General features: G+C 37.6%; 1 protein-coding gene across 7 annotated transcripts in view; it reads left to right on the forward strand.

The window, feature by feature from the left end:
- Positions 1 to 24,419, forward strand: part of MDM2 (MDM2 proto-oncogene) — a 33,349-nt gene extending 8,930 nt beyond the window's left edge. For 5 of the 7 annotated variants that reach the window (XM_060657020.3, XM_060657018.3, XM_060657019.3 and 2 more), the window contains 7 exons: positions 275 to 324; positions 3,849 to 3,916; positions 4,046 to 4,142; positions 9,221 to 9,381; positions 13,529 to 13,684; positions 14,629 to 14,706; positions 17,152 to 24,419. In XM_060657020.3, the coding sequence (XP_060513003.1) occupies positions 275 to 324; positions 3,849 to 3,916; positions 4,046 to 4,142; positions 9,221 to 9,381; positions 13,529 to 13,684; positions 14,629 to 14,706; positions 17,152 to 17,727 (1,186 nt within the window). In that variant the 3' untranslated portion in view covers positions 17,728 to 24,419. The remainder of the gene's footprint in view (positions 1 to 274; positions 325 to 3,848; positions 3,917 to 4,045; positions 4,143 to 9,220; positions 9,382 to 13,528; positions 13,685 to 14,628; positions 14,707 to 17,151) is intronic. The other 2 variants (XM_060657023.3, XM_060657021.3) reach the window with 1 other exon arrangement.
- The last annotated feature ends 206 nt before the right edge of the window (positions 24,420 to 24,625 follow it).

Genomic DNA, 24,625 nt, shown 5'->3' on the forward strand with positions numbered 1-24,625 from the left:
GGGAGAGAGAGAGAACCTCAAGCAGGCTCTATGCTGTTAGCACAGAGCCCAATGTGGGGCTTGAATCCACAAACAGTGAGATCATGACCTGAGCCAAAATCAAGATTCGGACACTTAACTGACTGAGCCACTCAAGTACCCCTGAATGCAGTAACTTAAAATTTAGTTTGTGCACAATATAGTTCATATTAATATGTATTTATAAGTCTGGTTAAGTCCAGTTTAATATATTTTTATTTTAAAACGTATGTCTCTTTTTTTTCCTCCCTACAAGGAAAATATATACAATGATCTACAGAAACTTGGTAGTAGTCAATCAGCATGGTAAGTTAATTTTGAATAACATAAACAGACACCATGAAAATATTTTAAAGACGTTTTATGTATGTGGAAGTCATTTAAGAGGAAGAAATGAACTACATGAAGTAAAATAATACTGAGATTCTAATGCAGCTTTGTGATATGTAAAGTTAAATATCTTATTCCATTAACTGAAGCCTGGGGATATCAGTATTAATATTCTGAAAGAAAATTTCTGGGTGTTTTGGCATCTCACAAACATTTATTAAACACTTATTTTTTTAAATTTATATTTTTATTTTAATTCTAGTTTAGTTAACATGCAGTGTTATATTAGTTTCCAAGGTACAATACAGTGATTCAGCAATTCCATATATCACTCAGTGCTCATCACAAGTGCACTCCTTAATTCCCATCACTTAATTTCACCCATATTCCTCCCCCGCCCCGCCCCGTAGCCATCGTTTGTTCTTTAGAGTTAAAAGTCTGTTTTTTGGTTTGCCTCCTTTTTCTTTGTTTTTCTTTCTTTCTTAAATTCCACATGTGAGTGAAATCATATGGTATTTGTCTTTCTCTGTTTTCACTTAACATTACACTCTCTATATATATCCATAGTGTAAATGGGAAAATTTCATTCTTTTTTTATGGCTGAGTAATACTCCATTGTGTGTGTGTGTATGTATGCATAGAATACACACACACACATACTATATTCATCTATCTATGGACACTGGGGCTGCTTCCATAAAATAATTTGGCTGTTGTAAATAATGCTGCAGTGAACATAGGGGTGCATTTATCTTTTTTGAATTGGTGTTTTTGTATTCTTTGGGTAAACACTCAGAAGTGGAATTATTGGATCATATGGTAGTCCTGTTTTTAATTTTTTGAGAAACCTCTGTACTGTTTTTCACAGTGGCTGAACCAGTTTGCATTCCCACCAACCATGCACATGGGTTCCTTTTTCTCTACATCCTTGCCAACACTTGTTTCTGAAAGGTAGATAATTTCAGAAGGCCATGCTTGGAAGAGATGTCATTAAAACATATTAAAAGGTTTTGGGAAATAATACAGATACTTAAGTAGGACCATTCAAATAGATGGGGCCCATTTTTTATTTATTATTTATTTAATAGACAAAACTTTATCAGTTTGTTCAGGTAAGCGGCATCTTCTTTGCCTATCTTTAAGCTTGCAGTTCTTAACTGAGAATCTGATGAAAGCACTAGGTTTGTATTTCAGAGAGATACACATAAATATATATGGTGGTATGCTAGTAAATGTTTAACAACCCACTGACTCTTCAGGAAAAGCCCTGATTTGTGGTGTTTGCTGATTTCCATCGTGTAAATAACTCCCACCATGGCCATTTTCAAGCTGCGTACATGGAATTGGTAGAAGATACACAGTTCTTTGCCAGTAGGAGCTGGCTCCCAACACACCCCTGACTTCTTAAAGCCCGTTCTTGAACTACAATTAATTGTTTTCAAAAGCTTGTTTATGCAACAAACTGGCCACTCTTGTGCTTCCACTATTCTGTATTTGGACCTTATTATTACATTGTTTTGTTTCACTTGATTATATTTCTTGTATCCTACTCAGGTTTGCATTTTGCATCAATACAGTGTTTTAGTAATACAGTGTTTAATAAATGTGTTGAGTTGAATACTGTTCCATAGTTAGGATTTAAGACCCAGAAAAGGGCCTTACTGTCTTATCCTAGAGTAGAAGTGACTGTTAGGCTGGTAACAAGATGCTTTATTGTTTTACAGAGCTCTTTATGAAATTAAATGAAGGCCAAAAAAATAGTATTATAGTAGTATTTTAAGTTTTTTAAATATTATACCTGATGTATTCATTGGTTCATGTAAAGACACCTTGGTAGATTACCAGGAAAATTATATTAATGAGATGGTAACCTATAGATTACTTAGGTTATTTCCATTTGTTATTTCTGTGTTTGTTTCAGGTTTCAGTTAGTAGAATTAACTTCAGAGCTCTTGTAACTGTGTTCTCAACCTGTCACACCTAGTACTTCCTTTTTATTACATCTATTTTGTAACATCTCCTTTATTATACTAAAACGTAATATAACCTGTCTATATGTACAACTTAAAATACATAACCCATGATATAAAGAAGCAATAAACTTACGATAATGTGCATAATTTCAAAGTGTTAACACTTGGGCCTGACATTCGTATTAAGATGAAAATGTTTTGGAGGGTATTTGATTATGATCTTTGGCACCTGTATATATTCCATATCTGAAATGCTGACTTCTGAGCTCCAAGTCTATACATCCAACTAAAAACTAAACCTACCTACCTGAATGAGTTTCATCCACTTTAGTTCATTATCTTCCCATCCCAATCTCTTTGTCTTCTGAAGTTTCTCTCTTGGTGAATGGTTTTAACTTCTCTGGAATTGATCTTTCTTCCATGCCTTAGTTTAGGCTTTAATACTTCTGCATTTGTATTATTGCAGTTACTTTCTAATGTTGGCTTCCCTGCCTCTGCTCTCTTTTTCTTCTATTTTGCTGAAGTAATTTGTCCCTCTCCGCTTAAAATGATCATTTATGGGTTCTTTATTGTTCTCTGGATAAAAAGACAATACAGTTTTATCTATTGGATTAAACCTTTTTAGGAGTGCCGGGGTGGCTCAGTAGGTTGAGCTCAGTAGGTTGAGCGTCTGACTTTTGATTTTGGCTCAGGTCATGATTGCAGGGTCATGGGATCTGTGCTGAGCCTGGAGCTGGCTTAAGATAATCTCTCTCCGTCTGTCTGTCTGTCTGTCTGTCTCTCTCTCTCTCTCTCTCCCCCCCCCTCTCCCCCCTCCCCCCCTCCCCCCCTCTCTCCCCGCCTCTCTCCCCCCCTCTCCCTCCCTCTCCCTCCCTCACCCTCCCTCACCCTCCCTCACCCTCCCTCACCCTCCCTCACCCTCCCTCACCCCTCACCCCTTCTTGCGTGTTCCTTTTTATGCTTAATGGCTGCAACAGTGCTAGGGAAGGTTCTGAAGTGTCAGCTGGGAAGCATGCAGTGATGTAGGATTGAAGGCATGAGTGCTGTTTGTTGATGTCCTTGTTCTATTTTGCAAGACACACAGGATCCTTTATGATCCTGCTTATATTCTAGTAATAATTAACTACCTGTAGTTCCCTGTAACAAGCGTTGGTAATTCACTTCTGGATTTTTTTTTTCACAGGGTGTTCCTCAGCCTGGAATAGCTTTTCTTAGTCCTACTTCTTTAAATTTTATGGAACCTTTCCTGACTCCTTGTTCCTCATACCTTGCTGTGTCCCTACCAAAAAATCATTGCTCTGTCTTTTTCGTTACACTTTCATTACTCTTAATGTATCCTCTGTATTAAAATTGAATCTTATTACTTATTTCTACAATATCTAGCATGGGGTTGGCCCCTGGGAGACACACATTTAATGTTTGTTGAAAGGTTAAATTGTGTAAGGAGTTTTTCCTGGACTGACAGACTAGTTTCTTTTCTAGTTTGTGATTCTTTGTTGTTGTTGTTGTTTTTTTTTCCCCCATCAGAACCATCAGATTCAGGCACATCTGTGAGTGAAAATAGGTGTCACCTTGAAGGTGGGAGTGATCAAAAGGTAATCTTGAAATGAATGCATTCTAGTGTGATGTTTCTTGAAAGTTAGGTTATTTTAAACAAATAATTTTCAGCTCCCTGGTGTTACAAGTTAAGTTTTTGTTTTTCTCCCCCCACCTTGCATGCTTAGGACCCTGTGCAAGAGTTGCAGGAAGAGAAACCTTCATCTTCAGATTTGGTTTCTAGACCATCTACCTCATCTAGAAGGAGAACAATTAGTGAGACAGGTACATATGATTAATTGGCACTTTCAGACAGCTTTTCACTGTTTATTCTCTAATGAAATTAATGCATTTAGGCTTAATGAAATTTTGCGCTTTTTTTGCCTTAGATGAATTAATTTCTGGGTTTCTTTCATTCTTATTTTTATATGATTTGTTTAAAAATTTCTCTCTTAGCAATATTTTTCTGTTTGACTACAGCACAGTTTTCTGGGCCCAATGGAGTTTATAGTTAGGCACCTATTATTCAAGGTAATAGAGGACAAGCATCTAAACTGTATTTTAGTCATTATTCTTAGTTACCTTAGCAGTTAAAATATTTGTTGTTTCTAATAACTGATGAAACATACCAGTGAGTTTAAAAACAAAGTAAATAACATCTTAGAAATGAAGATGAGATAAAAAATAAAATAGCTGAGGACATTTTTACAAAGAAAAGATAGTGGAGGAGGAGGAGGCTGTTGTCTGATCAAAAGTCAATAACTAAAACTGTGATTCAGATGAAAGAAGAGTTCAGCAGATCAGTGAGATAGAGTAGATAAACCCAGACTAGAATTACGCACAGGAGAGCAGAGGGCGGTAAGGGCAGAGGGTGTTTTGTTCACTACATGGGACTGGAGCAAGTGGTTAGTTATTTGGGGAAGAAAAGACAAATTCTGTCTATACCTTATGCCAAAGTGAATTCCAAATGAGTTTAAAAGATAAATGAAAAAATTATATTTGAAGGATATTCACTTTAAACCTGATGGTGTCGGGGCGCCTGGGTGGCTCAGTCGGTTAAGCGGCCGACTTCGGCTCAGGTCACGATCTCACAGTCCGTGAGTTTGAGCCCCGCGTCAGGCTCTGTGCTGACAGCTCAGAGACTGGGGCCTGCTTCAGATTCTGTGTCTCCCTCTCTCTCTGACCCTCCCTCATTCGTGCTCTGTCTCTCTCTGTCTCAAAAATAAATAAACAAACAAAAAAAAAAAAAATTTTAAACCTGATGGTGTCAATACCCTTATTACATAAAAAGTTCTCCAGGGGCGCCTGGGTGGCGCAGTCGGTTAAGCGTCCGACTTCAGCCAGGTCACGATCTCGCGGTCCGTGAGTTCGAGCCCCGCGTCAGGCTCTGGGCTGATGGCTCGAGCCTGGAGCCTGTTTCCGATTCTGTGTCTCCCTCTCTCTCTGCCCCTCCCCTGTTCATGCTCTGTCTCTCTCTGTCCCAAAAATAAATAAAAAATGTTAAAAAAAAAAAAAAAAAAAAAAAAATTCTCCAAAATTGATTAAAAAAAAAATTAAAAATCCACATAACGAAAAGGAACAAAACACCCAATTTTTCATAGTAAATACAAATGACTAATAAATAGGGAGGGGGTGGGTTTTTGTGATTTAGCTTTATAGACAATAACAAATGCAAAAAGGCTTCTTTTCTAGGCTACCAAATTAGAGATTTTTTTACTCATCCTTGTTAACATGTGTATTGGCACTGATACACTATTGGTGTACCAATAGTTTAACAACAACTTAAACCTTTATGGATATAAAAAGGCTTGGAGTTCTTACCATTATCCCAATAACTCTGCTTCTAGAGATCTATCCTAGTGATATAATCAGAAATTCAAAGATTACATGTATTTAGAGATACTAATTACAGCATTATTTATAATTAAAGACATATGGTAGAAAACGTCGTCACTAGTTCAGGCCATTGCCCTCTGGTCTCCAGACCACAGCAACAGCTTTCTGATTTTGTTTTACAATTGTGTCCCTTCACACAGTACTAAAGGAGGTGGTAAAAGGTAAATTGGATTGCATCACTTCCCCACTTACCCACTTTGGTTATTTAAAATAAAACCCACGCTTTTTACCTTGGCCTAACAAAGCCATCATCTGCCTTTAACCTGGTTTTTGGCCTTTTCCTCCTACCTCTATTATTTCCATTGTACTGATTATTTAGTTCTTCAAGTCAACTCTTTGCTACTTTAAGGTTGTTGGCACACACATTTTTTGTTTTTGTTTTTTCCTGCCAGGAGTTTTTCTACCTCAGCCTTACAAGACCAGCTCCTCATTTTTCTGTTTTTGCTGAAATGTGACCTCAGAGAGCCTGTCTCTAACCAGTCACAAAGGCAGATTGTTCTTTTCCTCAGCCCCCTACTTGTTTCCTCATAGCACTCATTATAGCTGGTAGATAATTATGTTTCGGTTGCCTGGGTGTTTGAAATTAAACTTTCTCTGGTGGCAGGGATGATAACTGACTTCACTTTTGTAAACCCACTGCCTAGCACAGTGCCAGACAGTAAGCAGTTGCTCAGCTTTGTGGACTAAATAGTTCAATTATATGAACAGTATATAAATCTATGTCATGGACACCATATTCTGTAGCCATTAAAAATAACGTAAAAGAAAATTTAAGAGCAAACCACCCCCAAATTGTACATATAGTATGATTCAAATACGTTTTTTAAAAGGAAATAAATGGGTGTTTGGGTGGCTTTGTTGGTTAAGCGTCTGCCTTTGGCTTAGGTCATGATCTCACAGTTCATGAGTTTGAGCCCTGCATTGGGCTCTCTGCTGTCAGTGCAGAGTGTGCTTTGGAGCCTGTGTCCCCTCTCTCTCTGTCCCTCTCCTGCTCATATTGTTTCTCAAAAATAAATAGGCACTTAAAAAAATAAATAAAAGGAAATAAAAACTGGAAAATTATTACACTAAAATGTTAATAGTAGTTCTCTCTCAAGGGTAGCACTACAGATGGTTTACATTTTTTAAATTTTCTGTTTTTTTTATTATTTCTATAATGAGTAATATGATACTTTAATAGAAGAAAATCCCAAATGATATTTTTAATGGAGGTAAACAATAAGAATCAGTTGGTGTGGTTTTAGGCTTCTAGCCCACATTATTCAACCAAGATCACCTTTTATAAGGAATACAAACATGATTAAGAACTTACACCAAGAACTTGTGATTTAGTTTTGGAGAGATCAACACAGAATTACTTAAAGTATAGGGTATAAGAGTGGGGAATTCAGAGGAAAAAGTTGACTTTGACTAGGAAGGTCAAGAGAAGGAAATGGAGTGAGCACAAGGGTGTGCAAGTTGTACCTGTTTCAGGCATATGGATTATGGTTTGTTTAATCCTATAACCCTATTTGGTACTTATGTAAAAGGCTGCAGCGAACATCCTTGCCACATACATCCTTAAGTAATTATGCAGATATTTCTAGGATAGAGATTGCCCACCAAATGTCATATTATTTTACATTTCTACCAACAATGTATAAAAATGTCCTTTTTCTCAAATCTCAAGACTCTCATTTTAATTTTTGTCATTCTTGGGGGTAAAAAAAATGGTATCTTGTTTTAATTTACATGTCCTTGATCAGGAGGTAGGGGATTTTTTTATATGCTTATTAGTCACTTGTATTCTGTGAATTGCCTTTCGTATCTTTGACTTTTTTTTTTTTTTTTTAAGTTTGTTTATTTAGAAAGAGAGGGAGGGAGCTGGAGTGGGGTGGGACCAGGGAGGGAGAGAGCCCAGTGTAGGGCTCTCAAACCCACGAAGGATACCATGAGATCATGACCTGAGCTGAATTCACCAAGAGACTGCTTAACAGACTGAGCCACTCAGGAGCCTCTCTCTGACTTTTTTTAAATCAAGAGTTTTTTTGTTTGTTTGTTTTTGTTATTTTTACTTGATTGGTGGCAGGTGTTTGTAGTAAGTAGTAACCATTTTATGTATGTTGCACATATTCTAGGCTGACATTTGCTTTTTCATTTTTGTTCATTCTGCCATGTAAACCTTAATTTATTTAACATAGTCTAATTTTGATAAATTTTTTAATTTTTTTAATGTTTATTTTTGAGAGAGACAAAGCACAAGTGGGGGAGGGGCAGAGAGAGAGGGATATACAGAATCCGAAGCAGGCTTCAGGTTCTGAGCTGTCAGCGTGGAGCCCTGTGTGAGATCATGACCTGAGCTGAAGTCGGACACTTAACTGACTGAGCCACCCAGGCACCCTTGATAAATTTTTTCTTGAGGGCTTTGCAGTGTTATGTCACACTTCCTTACCCCAGTATTACAAGAATATTCTCTTAGAAGTATTTGGGTGGTTTTGTTCTTTGTGTTTGGCTCTTTAATTCATTTGGAATTTATTTTTAAATCTAATACGTGGTAAGACTCATTCACGTACCTGACAGATTTGGCAACATTCTGACTTAAAGTGAGAAGTAATTCATTATTTAAGATAAAATTTTGATTACTATTAAAAATAGAACTGAGGAAATTGAAATGTTAAGAATACCTTCTAAGTAAATTAAACATTTTTTGTTCTTTTTAGAAACAAAATGATATATTCTAAAGTGTGATTTTTGACAGAAGAATTTTAGATTGGTCAATGAAAGCTCTAGATGGATTAAATTAGTTGTGACTTAATGGAGATGAAGTTTTGAAAGAAGCTTGAAAAGCTTTTATCCCTTTATTTATTTATTTTGAGAGAGCATGAGCAGGGGAGGGCCAGAGAGAGAAGGAGAGAGAGAATCTTAAGCAGGCTCCACACTGTCAGCACAGAGCTGGAATTGGGGCTTGATCTCATGACGGAGAGATCAGGACCTGAGCCAAAATCAAGAAGAGTTGGATGCTTAACGGACTGAGCCACCCAAGCACCTCTGAAAAGAAAAGCTTGTATGTGTGTAAGTAATGTCTACACACAACGTGGGGTGCAGACTCAGCGACCCCGGGATCAAGAGTCATATACTGACTGAGCCAGGCGTTTCAGAAGCTTGAAAAACTTTTTAAAAATACAGCCTTTTGGGGGTGCCTGGCTGGCTCAGCCAGTAGAGCATGTGAGTCTTGAATTTGGGGGTGTGAGTTTAAGCCCCATGTTTGATGTAGGGCTTACTTAGAAAAAATAAATACAGTGTTCTGTAGCTCTCAGTTGGGACAGATCCAATAAAAGCATTAAGTTTTGAAATGGTAATAATGACTATTTTCTCTGTTTAATTTCATTGAGATTAAATTTCAGTACAAATAGGTACTCGAGGCAGCTCGTTTGCTAAATAAATCACAACATAGGGTTTTAATTGACTTTTTTTCCTTATATATGCAGAAGAACATTCAGATGAATTACCTGGTGAACGGCAGAGAAAGCGCCACAAGTCTGATAGTATTTCTCTTTCCTTTGATGAAAGCCTTGCTCTGTGTGTAATAAGGGAGATATGTTGTGAAAGAAGCAGTAGCAGCGAATCGACGGGGACTCCGTCAAATCCGGTAATCTTTTCATTTTAAATAAAATAAAACAAGACTCTTATTTTTAAAGTCTAGTTCTGTCAGTCCTAATAAACATTTGGATAGAATGCATATATATGCAATTGCTGTTATATACACAGTGGTAAATTTTTCTGTCCGATAAAATTACCATGTAAATCTTTTCTGTCCCCAAGCCCCAGGTTTGGGAGGAGGGTGGGAGATCGTGCAGTTGTGGGTGTGATGATAAAATTAGCACCAATATTAATAGTTGTTAATGTCGTCCTCCATAGTGGAGAATCTTTGTGGGCTGTGCACAAGTAGTACATTCACAGAAATTGGAATGGTCTGAGGATTTTTAGTTTTATTTTAAAAAAAATAAGGGAAGAAAAAAGTTAAGTATCTTAGAATCTAAGGCAAATTTGTTTTGAACATTTAGAGTAACAGTATCTTCTTTATTATAGCTATCAGCAAACAAGCCAGCATAGTCTAAGCTACACACTTAGCCGTACATAGGCCTAGATATCAGGAAAGAGGTGTTTAGTAAGGCTGTGAAATACAGGCATGTTGTTACATGGATGGCGGGAGAGATTTAGTAATTTTGATTATTGATACAAAAATCCAAAGAATTTGTAAAAAAAATTTTTTTTTAGAAAGATTCTTTTTTTAAAAAAAATTTTTAAAAAAATGTTTATTTATTTTTGAGAGAGACAGAGACAGAATGCGAGTGGGTTAGGGGCAGAGAGAGAGGGAGACACAGAAGCTGAAGCAGGCTCCAGGCTCTGAGCTGTCAGCATAGAGCCCGACGTGGGGCTCGAACTCACAAGCTGTGAGATCATGACCTGAGCTGAAGTCAGATGCTCAACCGACTGAGCCACCCAGGTGCCCCAGAATTAGTAAAATTCTTAAGAGAGATCACTGAAAGAAGTTTGGTTAAAAAAAATATATAAATTTTTTTAAATGTTTTGTTTATTTTTGAGACAGAGAGAGAGACAGAGCATGAGCAGGGGAGGGGCAGAGAGAGAGGGAGATGCAGAATCAGAAGCAGGCTCCAGGCTCTGAGCTGTCAGCACAGAGCCCGACGCGGGGCTCGAACTCACAAACTGTGAGATCATGACCTGAGCCGAAGTCGGATGCTCAACGGACTGAGCCACCCAGGCGCCCCCTTTTTTTTTTTTTTTTTTTTCTTCATGTTTGTTTATTTTTGAGAGAGACAGACTGAGTGTGAACAGGGGAGGGGCAGAGAGTGAGGGAGACACAGAATCGGAAGCAGGCTCCAGGCTCTGAGCTGTCAGCGCAGAGCCCGACGCGGGGCTCAAACCCACAAAGAGTGAGATCATGACCTGAGCCGAGGTCAGACACTTAACCAACTGAGTCACCCAGGCGTCCCTATTGTTGTTATTTCTTACATTATCTTTACTTTTTTTCCCTTCCAAAGCACTGATTTTATGGATACAGGTGTACCCTCTAGACTTAGTATTTAATAGAGCTGTTACTTCTGTAGGCCACTAGATGGCATAGAGAGCAAGTTCTTCATTCAGTAGGTACGTAAATGTTTTCTATACCAGGTTCTGTTTGGCACTGGAGTGGTTGTCAAGGTAGATATAGATATGGTCCCTGCCCTCATGGGGAGACACATCATCAACAATGAGGTAATTAAGACATTTAACAAATGTTGTAGAAAAAAAATACAGGTTCTTGAGAGCAAACATGTGATCTGAAAATTGAATCCAATTAAAGAAAGCTTAACATGTACACAGACTTTATGTTTGGATAATTTTATTCCTTACAAATGATTTAAGTAGAACTATGACCCATTAAACTTGCAGACTTTGTTACAGTTGTTTCAGAATTCTGGTTAAATGATATTTAAAGTCCTTGTTTTTGCTTTCTACCCTGGGACACTGCCTTGTTATTAAAGGAACAGAGGATATTTTCTTTTTTCTTTTTGTTATTCCTATCCTATATTCTCTTCTAAAAATTCTATTAAAAATCTGTTTTGCAGGCTGAGTTCCTACTTGTGAAAGCTTTTGGTAGGGGCAGGGTTTTTCCTTGTTTTTAGCTTACCTGATATGAGAATGGTATAGTCCTCATTTGGTGTCATTATTCACCCGCCTGTGAAGGCAGTTAAAGGAAAGTGTGTCTGACTTTCATCTTTTTTTCTTTTAGGCTTAATAAATTGAGGAACTAAGGCTATATTCTAGGCTCTGTACTAGACAGTTTACGTGGTACCAGCTCAGCAGCCTCACATTCCATTTATAGATGGGAAAGATAAGCTTGAAGGTTTCAAATAACTTGTTTAAGATTCCATAGCTAATAATTGTCTGTTTGGAAACTGAGGAATTGTCTCAGGAAAACCAATGGCCATGGCTGTGTTCAATAAAACTTTATTTGTAAAAATAGATGGGTAGTGGGCCATACTTTGTCAACCCATACAAGAGAAGATACCTGCTGAGACTTTCATCTTTTTTGTGATATATCCCCATATTCTAAACTTAGTGCAATAGGGGCGCCCGGGTGGCTCAGTCAGTTAAGCGTCCGACTTTAGCTTAGGTCATGATCTCACAGTTTGTGAGTTTGAGTCCCGCATAGGGCTCTGTGCTGACAGCTCAGATCCTGGAGCCTGCTTCAGATTCTGTGTCTCCCTCTCTCTCTGCCCCTCCCCAACTTGTGCTCTGTCTCTCTCTCAAAAATAAACATTAAAAAAAAATTTAGACTTAGTGCACTAAAATGCTAGTTAATTGAAGTATACAGTTTATTAGGTTACCTTATTAGAGATCATATTCTAGCTTCATATGTAATTTTAACCTGAATGTTAATAGAACCCTTGTTAAGAATCATTAACTGCAACTTGTCAATTTTGCTTTTACTACTATCCTAACATCACTGTGAAAAAGTCTTTTGACCTCAGTGTTTATAAAATAATATACTTTGTTTTTTTACAAATGATAGAAGTATTAGAGATTATTTAATCCAAACTCTCATAGATGAAGTGGCTGCGGCCTTTACGGCTTTAAATATGTCCAAGGTTAAATAGCTGTTTAGTGGCAAATCTAGAAGAAGAATGTATCCTGGGGTGCCTGGGTGGCTCAGTTGGTAAAGGGCCCGACTCTTGGTTTTCACTCAGGTCTTGATCTCACTATTTGTGAGTTTGAGCCCCGCCTCAGGCTCTGCACTGACAGTGTGCAGCCTGCTTGGGATTCTTTGTCTTGCCCTCTGCCCCTCTTCTGCTCGCTCACTCTCTTTCTCTCTCAAAAATAAATAAACCTTAGAAGAAAAGAATGTTTGTATCCTGATTCTTAGACCAATGTATTTTTTCTGTCTAGCCTTCTGTTTTGTATATGTTCCTATTCTTAGCACTGACAGTAAATTTGGGACTAATGGTCTTATTAGGGTTCTTATACTATAAAATGAGAAACCACATGAGCTGATACAGAATTTAAAAAATAAATTTAAAAAATAATGTCTGAAAGCTCTTCCAAAGAAATTATTATCAAAGTTCATTAAAAAATAAATCTCAAAAAAATTATAAAATCTCATAATTGTCATGTGGCTTGTAGCTACTACTGTTCTACCAATCTGAAGATCTAAAGAGATTAAGACATGTTTTTAACTCTTAAAGTACGTATAACTCAGATAAGAAACATGTATAGAAAACTATGTTTTGTATAATTTTATGTGTAAAGGTATATAGTATTCAATATGTAAGTAGGAAAGGTAATTAAAAGTGGAAGTACTTTTCTTCTTGTGGTATTGACAGAAGCCTTATCAAAAAAGGATGAGTAGGACTTAAAAACTGTTAAGTTATTCCAGCGAGAGAGGTAAAGTGTGTAAGGTGAACTGTCAAGTTTGGTTTAGAAAAAAGGGTAGATCTGGCCAATTGTTCGTATTGAGGGTGGGGGGAGCAGTGTCTAGTTGGAAGATAAGATGAAAGTGTTAATATGGCCCTACTCTGTGTGCCTTGAATGCCAAGGGGATTTGGCTTTTTTCCTTTATGTGATGGGGTTTTGAACTGGGAACATAATATATTAATAACCCAGAATCTTAATCTAGTGTCATTGTGTAGGGTGGATCTAAGATGGAAATGGGACTATAGGGATGAGCTAGGACGCTGTTACAGAGGCCAACAGGTAATGTACTTCAAGTAACTTTTTTTTCCCCCTTATTTTAGGATCTCGATGCTGGTGTAAGTGAACATTCAGGTGATTGGTTGGATCAGGATTCAGTTTCAGATCAATTCAGTGTAGAATTTGAAGTTGAGTCTCTCGATTCAGAAGATTATAGCCTTAGTGAAGAAGGACAAGAACTCTCAGATGAAGATGATGAGGTAGTTTTATTTCTCTATAGTCTGAATTTCTTAAATATTTTCTGTATTCATTGATGCTATTTGAAATTATAATGTATTCTGATTTCACTTAATCTTTGACTCTTGTTCAAACTGGAATATTTTGTGGACTTCAGGCTTTTGTAGTTCTTTGATTTATACTCTTGTAACTATAAATGTCAAAAAGTCAACAGTTCTTAATGTTCTTATAAAAGTCTTATTTAAAAAAAAAAAAAAAAATTCCCCTCTTTGGGATGCCTGGCTGGCTCAGTGGGTGGAGCATGCAACTCTTGATCTCTGGGTCATGATTTCAAGCCCCATGTTTTGGGGTAGAGTTTACTTAATAAAGTTAAATTTTAAAATTGCCCTCTTTTAATATTAATTTACTTGAAAAAAAAATTTTTTAATGTTTATTTTTTGAGAGAGAGACAGAATGCAGGTGGTGGGGGGGCGGGCAGAGAGAGAGTGAGACACAGAAACCAAAGCAGGCTCCAGGCTCTGAGCTGTCAGCACAGAGCCCAATGTGGGGCTTGAACTCACGAACTGTGAGATCATGATCTGAGCCAAAGTCAGACGCTTAACCAACTGAGCCACCCAGACGCCCCTAATTTTTAAAGTAAAGTATGAACACAGTTAAAGTCACTGGAGGTGACCACCTTCAACATTTCTGGCTGTTTCACAGTTATTTAATATCCCCATATTTATAAAATAAAAATGCTTATACTGAATTTTTTGCCTTATTCATTTTAAACATCCTGTTGCCTTTTTACCATAGTGGGTGAGGATTTCATGGTCCTTCATTTTTCCCCCTCTATTTCATTCAACCTCTGTCTCAGAGGTTCTCATCTATAGTAGTACATGCTATTTGTTAGGACTTACCACTAAGAAGCCTTCCTGGTTAAGGAAAAAAAGGTGATAAATTGATGTTGATGGATTTATTTTATTAGGTATATCGAGTAACTGTGTATCAGGCAGGGGAGAGTGATACAGATTCATTTGAAGAAGATCCTGAAATTTCCTTAGCTGTAAGTATACATCTGTTTTTTTAAGGAATCAAAACATTGAGGTTAACATTAGAAAAATATGCCTAGTCTACTTCCTGACATGAGGTAATTTCTATAAAGCTAAAATCCTTTTTAAAAAGTTTTAAAGCATTTTTTTCTTTTACTGGTTGTGTTGGAATCTGTTACTACATTTTTTAGGGGTTTTTTGGTGGTAGGATATGAACTTTTAAATAATTTTTTATTGAGAATTTCAAGCATGTACAGCATAGAGAGTAGTATAATGTATTTCTAGTGTATTTATCACCCAGCTGTAATAGTTACAAACATTTTTCCCATCATGTTGATTTGTACTAGAGAATGAGGTAGGTAGGGTTTGCCATTTAAGAATTCAGGACGTTCACATTTCATGCTTCATAAGGTTCCTGGGGTATTGGAAGTTGGGTTTTTTACTGTATATTAAAGCTTTAATTTTTTTTTAATGTTTGTTTGTTTGTTTAGAGAGAAAGCAATAAGGGGAGGAGAGGAGAGAGAATCTCAAGCAGTCTCTGCACTGTTGGTGTGTAGCCCAATGCGGGGCTCAGTCCCATGAACTGTGAGATCATGACCTGAGCTGAAATCAAGAGTCGGCTGCTTAACCGACTGAACCACTCAGACGCACTGCTTTAATTTTTTTTTTTTTTTTTAATGTTTATTTTGAGAGAGAGAGAACATGAGCAGAGGAGAGGCAGAGAGAGGGAGACAGAGAATCCCACGCAGGCTCCGCACTGCCGGTGCAGGGCCTGACACGGGGCTCAAACTTATGCACTGTGAGCTTGAATTGACCTGATCTGAAATCAAGAGTTGGGTGCTTAACCGACTGAGTCACCCCAGTGCCTGTAACTTTGTTCTTTTAAAAAAAATTTTTTTCTTAATGTTTATTTTTGAGAGAGAGAGAGAGTGAGTGCAAGTGGGGCAGGGGCAAAGAGAGAAGGGGACACAATCCGAAGCAGGCTCCAGGTTCCAGGCTCCGCGCTGTCAGCACAGAGCCTGACACAGGGCTCGAACTCACAAACTGTGAAATCATGAGCTGAGCCAAAGTTGGACGGACACCCAACCCACTGAGCCACCCAGGTGCCCCTAATTTTGTTCTTAATGCCTTTAGTTGTATTTGAATAGGAAATCTCATTTTTCTTGGCTGAGTTGGAAACTATTATCTAAATGCAAAAAAGGTGAAATTGTAAAATTCAAAAAAAAATTTTTTTTTTTTTTGCTGTAATAGAAAATAATTCAAGTAACTAGTTGACTTACTTTATGCCAGACATAGATCCTGCAGTTTATTGGGGTCTTTGAAGCACTTTCTCCCACGTTATAAAACTTTTGTCTTTGGTTTTATCAGTTGGGTAGCAACCTACATTGAGAACTCGAACTAATGTACAATAGTGAACAGTCTCCATCCCTACTGCTGATGTCTTAGGCATTTGTGAGGCAACTTAAAAATGGGTATATTGGGGCACCTGGGTGGCTCAGTCAGTTAAGCATCTGTTGATTTCAGACCAGGTCATGATCTCACAGTTTGTGAGTTTGAGCCCTGTGTCAGCTCCAAGGGCTCTGTACTGACAGCACAGAGCCCTCCCTCTCCACCCCCCCCCCCCAAATAAATAGACAGTTTTTTAAAAATGGTTATATTATTCATGGCAAGTTTTACATGTATGTTGTCCTCAGGCAAGAAACATGCTTCAGTTAAGATAGTGGAATAAGAATATATTCGTTAAAAGAGCCTGGAGGATTTAAAGGGGGTTTGTTTTCCAAATTGCATGATGGTGGAAAGGTTGGGAAATAAGTTGAGATATGGGAGAAGCAATAAGCAGTTACAGAGGTGAGAACACAGAGAAAAGCATAGTTAAATAAGGGGCATACATTTCGGATAGTGACAAGGATGACAGATTTTAGGTGGCCGTGATTGCCGAGAATGTTTTAGCATTTCCTTTGTGGATGAAATGAGGGAAACTCCCTTGAGCCCAGGTTTTAGAGCACTTCCAAGGCAGTCTTAGTCAGTGGCTCATTGGGCAGTGGTTTCGTCTAGATTGATTGGTAGACATTGGGCCTAGGGTTGAGCCTTTAAGAGAGTGAAGTGGGTACAGGCCTCATTTCAGAGTAAAAGACTACATCACACTTGCTTCAACTAGATGAACCAGCTGTATCTATGTCCCCAGATAACTTTATTGGCACGTGGTTAAGATCATGGTGAATACATTTTTTGTTTTACGATTCTTCAGCATAGTTTGCCTGAAAAAAATAGATACTTTATGTGTGTTGTTATAATCTCATGCTTGAGGAAAGATTGTTACATGTTGAATGTTTTATATAAAACATAAAATGCTGAAAATTGAACTCTGATAGATTTTATTTCAGACATACTGAAGTTGCTAGAGTTGGCTATGAGTAGTTGTTAAAGGGTTACAGAAACGAACTCTTTTTTCATTGAAGGACTATTGGAAGTGTACTTCGTGCAATGAAATGAATCCTCCTCTTCCACCTCATTGCAACAGATGTTGGGCTCTTCGTGAGAATTGGCTTCCTGAAGATAAAGGGAAAGATAAAGGGAAAATGCCTGAGAAAGCCAAAGTGGAAAACTCAACACAAGTAGAAGAGGGCTTTGATGTCCCTGATTGTAAAAAAACTACAGCGAATGATTCTAGGGAATCATGTGCTGAGGAAAATGATGATAAAATCACACAGGCCTCCCAATCCCAAGAAAGTGAGGACTATTCTCAGCCATCAACTTCTAACAGCATCATTCATAGCAGCCAAGAAGATGTCAAAGAGTTTGAGAGGGAAGAAACACAGGACAAAGAAGAAATCGTGGAATCTAGTTTTCCCCATAATGCCATTGAACCTTGTGTGATTTGCCAGGGTCGACCTAAAAATGGTTGCATTGTTCATGGCAAAACAGGACATCTTATGGCATGCTTTACTTGTGCAAAAAAGCTAAAGAAGAGGAATAAGCCCTGTCCAGTATGTAGACAACCAATTCAAATGATTGTGTTAACTTATTTCCCCTAGTGGACATGTCTATAAAAGTAGAATTCTATATTTCTAACTATATAACCCTAAAAATTTAGACAACATGAAATTTTTTTTTTACACATATCAAAGTGAGAAAGTATCTCCGTACATGTAGATTTATTTCTTCTCTAGTATAATTTACTTTGGGAATGGGAATAGTAAATACTTCCTTTTAGAAAAATTTCACTTCTGTTTATATTCTCTGTTTGGGTTTTAATGTAATTCGAGTTCGATATGTAGGTCATCCTTAACCCCGCTACTCATATTTTAAATGATCCCCACTTTGTTAAAATTTAGAGACGTATCTGATTTAAAAAAATATAAGTACATTAAATGTAAGTTATGTACATTCAGGGTATGGAATGCAGTGATTATGCTACTTAGAAAACATTCAGATCTGCAGATGGTTTCATTGCCATGCCTATCCATTGTCTAAATTTTTAGGTTTAGTATACATAAATTATTTATTGATTTACAAATAAAAATACTAAATGTTTGATTAAGCATTGTTTCAAGAGTGTGATTATTGGATCTTACAATTTTTCTGTAATGAGCTTTGTTAAAATAGAAATTATACTTGAATATCCTCTATTTGGGTAATCAAAGGTACAAGTCTGAATGTGCTTCTATTTTTGGAATGGCCATCACTGCTGTTGTGTCAGTACACATATTAATGGACAGCTTAATGTAGTTGGGAGCATCCAAGGCAACGAATAAGACCCAGCTTCAGAGAATGAGGTTACATGGTTTAGTAGGGCCAGGACATGCTGTTTTCTCCCTCCTGTTCACTTGTGTTATCACATGGCAGGTTGGCTTAAGTGGTTTCTCAACAAGTGCTGGTGAATGTTCTGGAAGGGTATAGCTGGGGCTGGGAAGGGAGTTGGGTAACCACCTTGCTACCTGTCAGCATGAAAGCTCCTTGTAATTACCTGTCATTTCTCTGCATCATCTCTGAAACTAAATTCCATGAGGCCAAGATCCTTTTCTTGATTGTGAGTGACACAGATATATAGGTGTTTGATAATAATTTGAGTCAGTCACATCATTGGAACCTGTCTTGTAAAGCAGGAGTCCACAGGCTCCAAAGCCAGACCAGGGTTAGCTGTTGTCATCATTAAGTGCACTTTTTAATTTTTAATTTTTAAATTTATTTTGAAAGAATGTGTGTGAGCCCACCTGTATGTGGGGGAGGGGCAGAGAGAGAGAGAATCCAAGCTGTCAGTGTGGATCCCCATGCAGGGCTTGAACCCACAAACCACAAGATCATGACCTGAGCCCAAATCAAGAGTTGGACGCTGAACCAACTGAGCCACCCAGGTGCCCCATTTGTTAATTTTGAGTTTTAATGAGTGTTTTGAAGATACTGGTTAGTGTGTAGATGTCTGTTGGTTTAGGGTGATAACTGGAAGTTGTCATGGCATTGTGAAAAGCTTGTACTTGGTCATTGTTTGGGTTTTGAACTGGGTTTGATTTCATCTTTACAAAAAAGTGTTTATCTTAAAATGCCATCTGCTTAAAATTTTTTGGCCATATTATCTGTCATAGAGCCAGCTTTCTCTTCTATGTAGTAGGGAATTTTTGACATCTAAAAATACTTTAAAAAGATAAATATTTTAGTGCAGCAGCACACAGGTGCTTAGAAGTGTTGAATATGTTTAATTATAAATTGGACTGTTAACATGAACTAAATAAAAACAGAAAACAAGAGCAGTTTCAAGTGACAAGCAGATGAGACTCCCCACAATGTACACATTAAAATAATATATTGAATGAGGGAACCACAATTGATTATTTTTAGGAGGGGGATGATCCTAAAACATACTTGAATTTTTATCGCTGTCTTTTAAAGCTCTTCTTTAAAGATTCATGTTTTAAAAAACTAATAGGGGTGCTTGGGTGGCTCAGTTGAGCATCTGACTTTGGCTCAGGTCAGGATCTCATGGTTTGTGAGTTCGAGCCCCATATCCGGCTCTCTGCTGTCAGCGTGGAGCGCACTTCAGCTCCTTTGTCCCCCTCTCTCTGTACCTCCCCCACACATGCTCTCAAAAGTAGACGTTTAAAAAATAATTAAATAAATTGACCGACATCTTCCTTTCATCTCGTTTTAGTCCCACAGATTTGTCTTCAGAATATGACTGTTTAGATGTCCTAACAAGCTTATTACAATATCTCACATTACAAATTACAAAATTTCAATCCTTTCTATTGTTGTTACTGTCATGTTAGATGAATTCCATTGAAACATCTCTCAGTTAAATTTTAGTACTTTTATGTGTTAATTTGGTTCACACCTTCCCAGTTGACACCCTACCCTGCATTATTAGCCCTTCTTCAAGATCACAGTAAAACCAATCAAATTGACTTCACTGGCTTTGGTGTCCCCCATATTTGGTGCCTTTATAGATATTTACAGATAGCTTCATGTTTCCCTGATTTGAAGACAGAAAAAACTTAATTCTATTTCTTGTTGGATATTATCTCAAATGTATTGCGTGTTCATTTAGACTTTTAGACTTCTCTGTGAAACAGCTTTCTCTTCCCCACCATTGTCTTAAACCCTTTGGGTGCAAAAGTTCATTTCCATCTTCTCGCATGACTTATTTTTATCCTAGTAGAGTGGGAAGGGCTAAATTCAAATAGCAGATCTGGTACTTGCTTGCTTTGTAACCTGAGAATTACAGACAAATATATGGAGCTTAGGATAGGGTCTGGTTAGGTAGTGAGGACTTATAAATGGTAGCTTTTAATAATATAATATTTTTCTTGTAGCCAATTGTGACCATAACAGTGCCAAAACCCAGCTAAAGTAGCCTTGAATTAACCAGATCTTTTTTCTCCCCTACATTGTCTCAGTTCTGAGGTACTTTGTTCACACTTAAATTTACTGACGTGTTGCTTTGTACCTTCTCTCCAAAAGCAGGTTGTAATATCCATTTGTATCTCTTTCTTCCCCCCAGGTACCGAATATAATGCATTGAATATAATGCATTGCGTGCACAGTAGGCATTCAGTAAAGGATGGTGACTGGCAAGGAAAATAGCCGTGTAGTTTTCTGAAATTTACAAGAGGGGAAAAGACAGTTTTAAAAAACATCCTGAAAAAATATTGTCTGCAATATTGCAATAAATTACTTCAATGGCAAAAGAAACATTCTGAGAACACAGTGGTCTTCAAAAGTTGATACGGTATCAGAATTGTACCAGAATTGGTAAAGCTTTGCTTAAAATATCCCTCTATGTAAAAGTTCTTCCACCTTTTCTCACATTTATTTCCTTCTTTTTTAAGAGGTATGTGGGGGCGCCTGGGTGGCTCAGTCAGTTAAGGGTCCAACTGCAGTTCAGGTCATGATCTTGCAGTGAGTTCGAGCCCCACATCAGGTTCTGTACTGACAGCTCAGAATCTGCAACCTGCTTCAGATTCTGTGTCTCCCTCTCTCTCTGCCCCTCCCCGGCTCACACTCTGTCTCTGTCTCTCTTTCTCAAAAATAAACATTTAAACACATTAAGAAACAGAGGCATGTGAGAAGACCAAATCTCTTTAGTTAAGCACTTTTCTAACCACCAGGTGGAAGCATAGCTCCAGGAGCTCTCTGAAGGCCTCCATTAACGGAAGGTAGACCCTTAACAGAGTGGACAGAGCCCTCCCGGAACAGATTGCTGGGCTGGAGAGCAGAGACGTGAGTGAGTTGTGAGTGAGTTCTGCTCTTGGTTGTTAAAACACAAACTTCCCATCTTGGTCCTAGAGTCCTTCACTATTCATCCTTCAGAACTCCCGTGTCCTTGGTCAATGAGGGAAAACCATTTTTAAATTAACTTTGACTTAACCAGGTGTTATTTCAACATAAACTCTGGAAATGTTTAATGAATACGTAAGAAGGTGTAACAACTGCCTTTGTAAACTGGTGTTTCTAAAATTTGAGGTTCTACTGTTTAAATCATTTACTTTTCTTATAAAAAAAAATAGAAAACTTCTAAATAAATAGAAAATTTTAGGTGTGCCTGGGTGGCTCAGTTTGTTAAGCATCTGACTTGGGCTCAGGTCATGATCGCACAGTTCATGAGTTCAAGCCCCATGTCAGGCTTTGTGCTGACAGCGTGGAGCCTGGAGCCCACTTCCGGAGTTCTGTATCTTCCCTTCTCTCCCTGCCCCTCCCCCACTCACTCTCTTATAAACATTAAAAATTTTTTCTTTTAATAGAAAATTTCAAAAAAAAGGGGGCGGGGTGGCGCTCCTGGATGGCTCAGTCAGTTAAATGTCTGAGCTCCGGTCATGATCTTACGGTTCGTGAGTTGGAGCCCCACGTCAGGGTCCGGGCCGTGGAGCCTGCCTCGGATTCTGTGTCTCCCTCGCTCTCTCTCTCTGCCCCTTCCCTGCATTCTCTCTCTCTCTCCCTCTTTCAGAAAATGAATAAAACATTAAAAAAATTTAGAAAAATAGAAAATTTCAAAAATTAAGTAGGAAGAAAAGCACATAATTCTGCCATCCAAAAAATGGACTGATCACTTTTTTCTTTTTCCCCTGTCTAATATTTTAAAAATTAGCTTATTTTAAAATTGTACCTTGCCTTTGGGGGTAGTGGGAAGTAATGGACCCTCTAAGGAGCTGCAAATTCTGAAATCTAGTAAAAATATTCCAGGGAACTTCTGCCAAAGGGTTCCTATTATAATGAATTCTCTTTAGAAAATAGAAAAACTGTTCCCAATTTGTTTTCTAATTTGAGATACTTGTCAAATTTGATACTTTTCTAATTTGAGATACTTGTTTTCTAACTTGAGATACTTTTTTGAAATTCATACCACTAAACTAGCCATTTCCTACTCACCTATGTCTCATTTAAACTATTGTTTACATGTTTCAGAGGGCAAACTTGGGTCCAGCCTCTCTGTCCTTGGCTAGAAATTTGACATCAGGGGTTACAGTGATTAGGGTTAGGGACTAATTTTCCAGTTCCTATAGGGGGCAAATCTTTGTTTATAACTACGCTCTGTGCTTCAAAAGCACTTTGAATTCAAAATTTATTACTCTGGACAAAAGACTTCCCCCTACATCAGCATTTCCCAAAATGTGTTTGGTAATCAAGGAATTTAAGTTCAGAAGGATGGTACTAGGCTAAATTATTTCAAGAAATGGTTCCCTGGCTATGTTTGGAAAATCCATTTCTTTCCTGCATTTCTCATTAATGTGCATTCTTAATTTTGCAGGTTTTTTTTTTTTTAATCACAAGGCACATTTTCATCTATCATCTTCCCCATGGTAAAAAGTAATCTGGAATATATATAATAGGGTGGGTATACATCATATCATATATATAAACCATCCTGGGGTGACTGGGTTTTGAAGAGTTGCAATGTTCTTGCTTCATAAAAAGGTCATTAAATTTGGTCTTTCCCAGGCTTTGTCTGGTGGTAATCAGTTCTGTCCAGTATGTGGACTTTGTTACACTTGCAGATTTGTTTTTAAGGTAACGTAATGAAAAGAAACAGTATTTTTTGCTTACATGAATATTCTTTATTGAGTCAGAAATACTCAAATTTACTGAACTCAGAGGTAGTCTTGGCTCTACCCAATAAACTTCATTGTCCTAGACAATTTGTGCAAGTCTTTAATTACAGTGCAGAAGGTCACTGAGAAAACATAAAATTAGCTGTGAAACATCTGATAAAAGGCTATGGAGTAGTTCATATGCTAAAGTAGGATAAAATGTTTTGTGAGCAATAGAGCATCTGCTTATTAGTGATATAATGTAAAGTCTCTAATGAAGTTTAACTCTTTCCCTAAACTTCTTAGTTATTGTGAGGGTATGTGTGTGTGTTTTGTTTGTTTTGGCTCTTTTAGGTGGGAGGTGGGTAGAAAATGATTTTTAAAAGTCATGAGGAAGATATAAAGGATTGGTCATAAAATAACTATATTGTCCCTGCAGAATAAAAACCAAACTTCTCAATTAGCAGCTAGCCCTGTTGCAATGAGACAATATACTGTGCTCATTTTTTCTGGATTCCTTAGGAAAATGTATTTCCAGCCTGGTATCAGTTATTTTTACTCTCTAAAGGTAGAGGTAACTTCTTACAACATTTTAAAAAACATTACAAATAAAATTCTATTCTGGAGCAAAACACAACATTGATTTCTTAGACTTTCAGAAATGCTGAGAGGAGGCTTTTAACATTTCTGATACATCCAACAGCTCAAGGTTAAATGTGATAATTAAGCCCCAGAATCAACCTTGACACTTATCTGCAGGGACTTACCATTTCTCTAAAATATTCCCCTCCATTTAGATTCATTCATGTTAACATTTATCATAATTTAAGTAGATACATGAAAGAAACCTTTGTTACCTTCATGAGATTCCTTAAATATTATTAAATGCTCATTCTAGCTAACCAGTGATTGTTTTCAGGTCAATTCTGTTTATACCTGGGGGAAGGGACCTGGTCTTTAATAAGGTATATTATACTGCCTTCAAAATATGCCACCTAGTGTTAATTATCCTTTCTCTGCCTGGGCAAGTAACAAAAAATTGCATCAAAATATGGCATTTTCATACCACTGCTTTTGATAGTCACAGACTCAGTCAAGCAGGAGCTTGTACATTTTACAGGTAAGGAAACTATGTGGGGTGGGTTTGAATTCAGATTCTTGCTTTCTAATTAAAATTTCACTCCCATGTTCTGTCTTCTTTTTCTCTCTCTCAAAAATCTTCACCATGTTGATTTCTCCATAAAAAGAATTATACCTGAACTCAGAACCTGGGGATTATAATCACCAGTCTAAGAGGGTAAAGAGACAGTACGGAGGGTGTCATACAGGGAGATTTGGGGCTCTGGTCTTAGTTGGAATGTCATGGCTGTTTCTCCTCTTGGACATTTAACTTGGTTAGTGGAGAGTGTAGCTG

This window comes from Panthera onca, chromosome B4 (assembly GCF_046562875.1).
Source record: "Panthera onca isolate mPanOnc1 chromosome B4, mPanOnc1 haplotype 2, whole genome shotgun sequence".
Lineage (NCBI taxonomy): Eukaryota > Metazoa > Chordata > Mammalia > Carnivora > Felidae > Panthera > Panthera onca.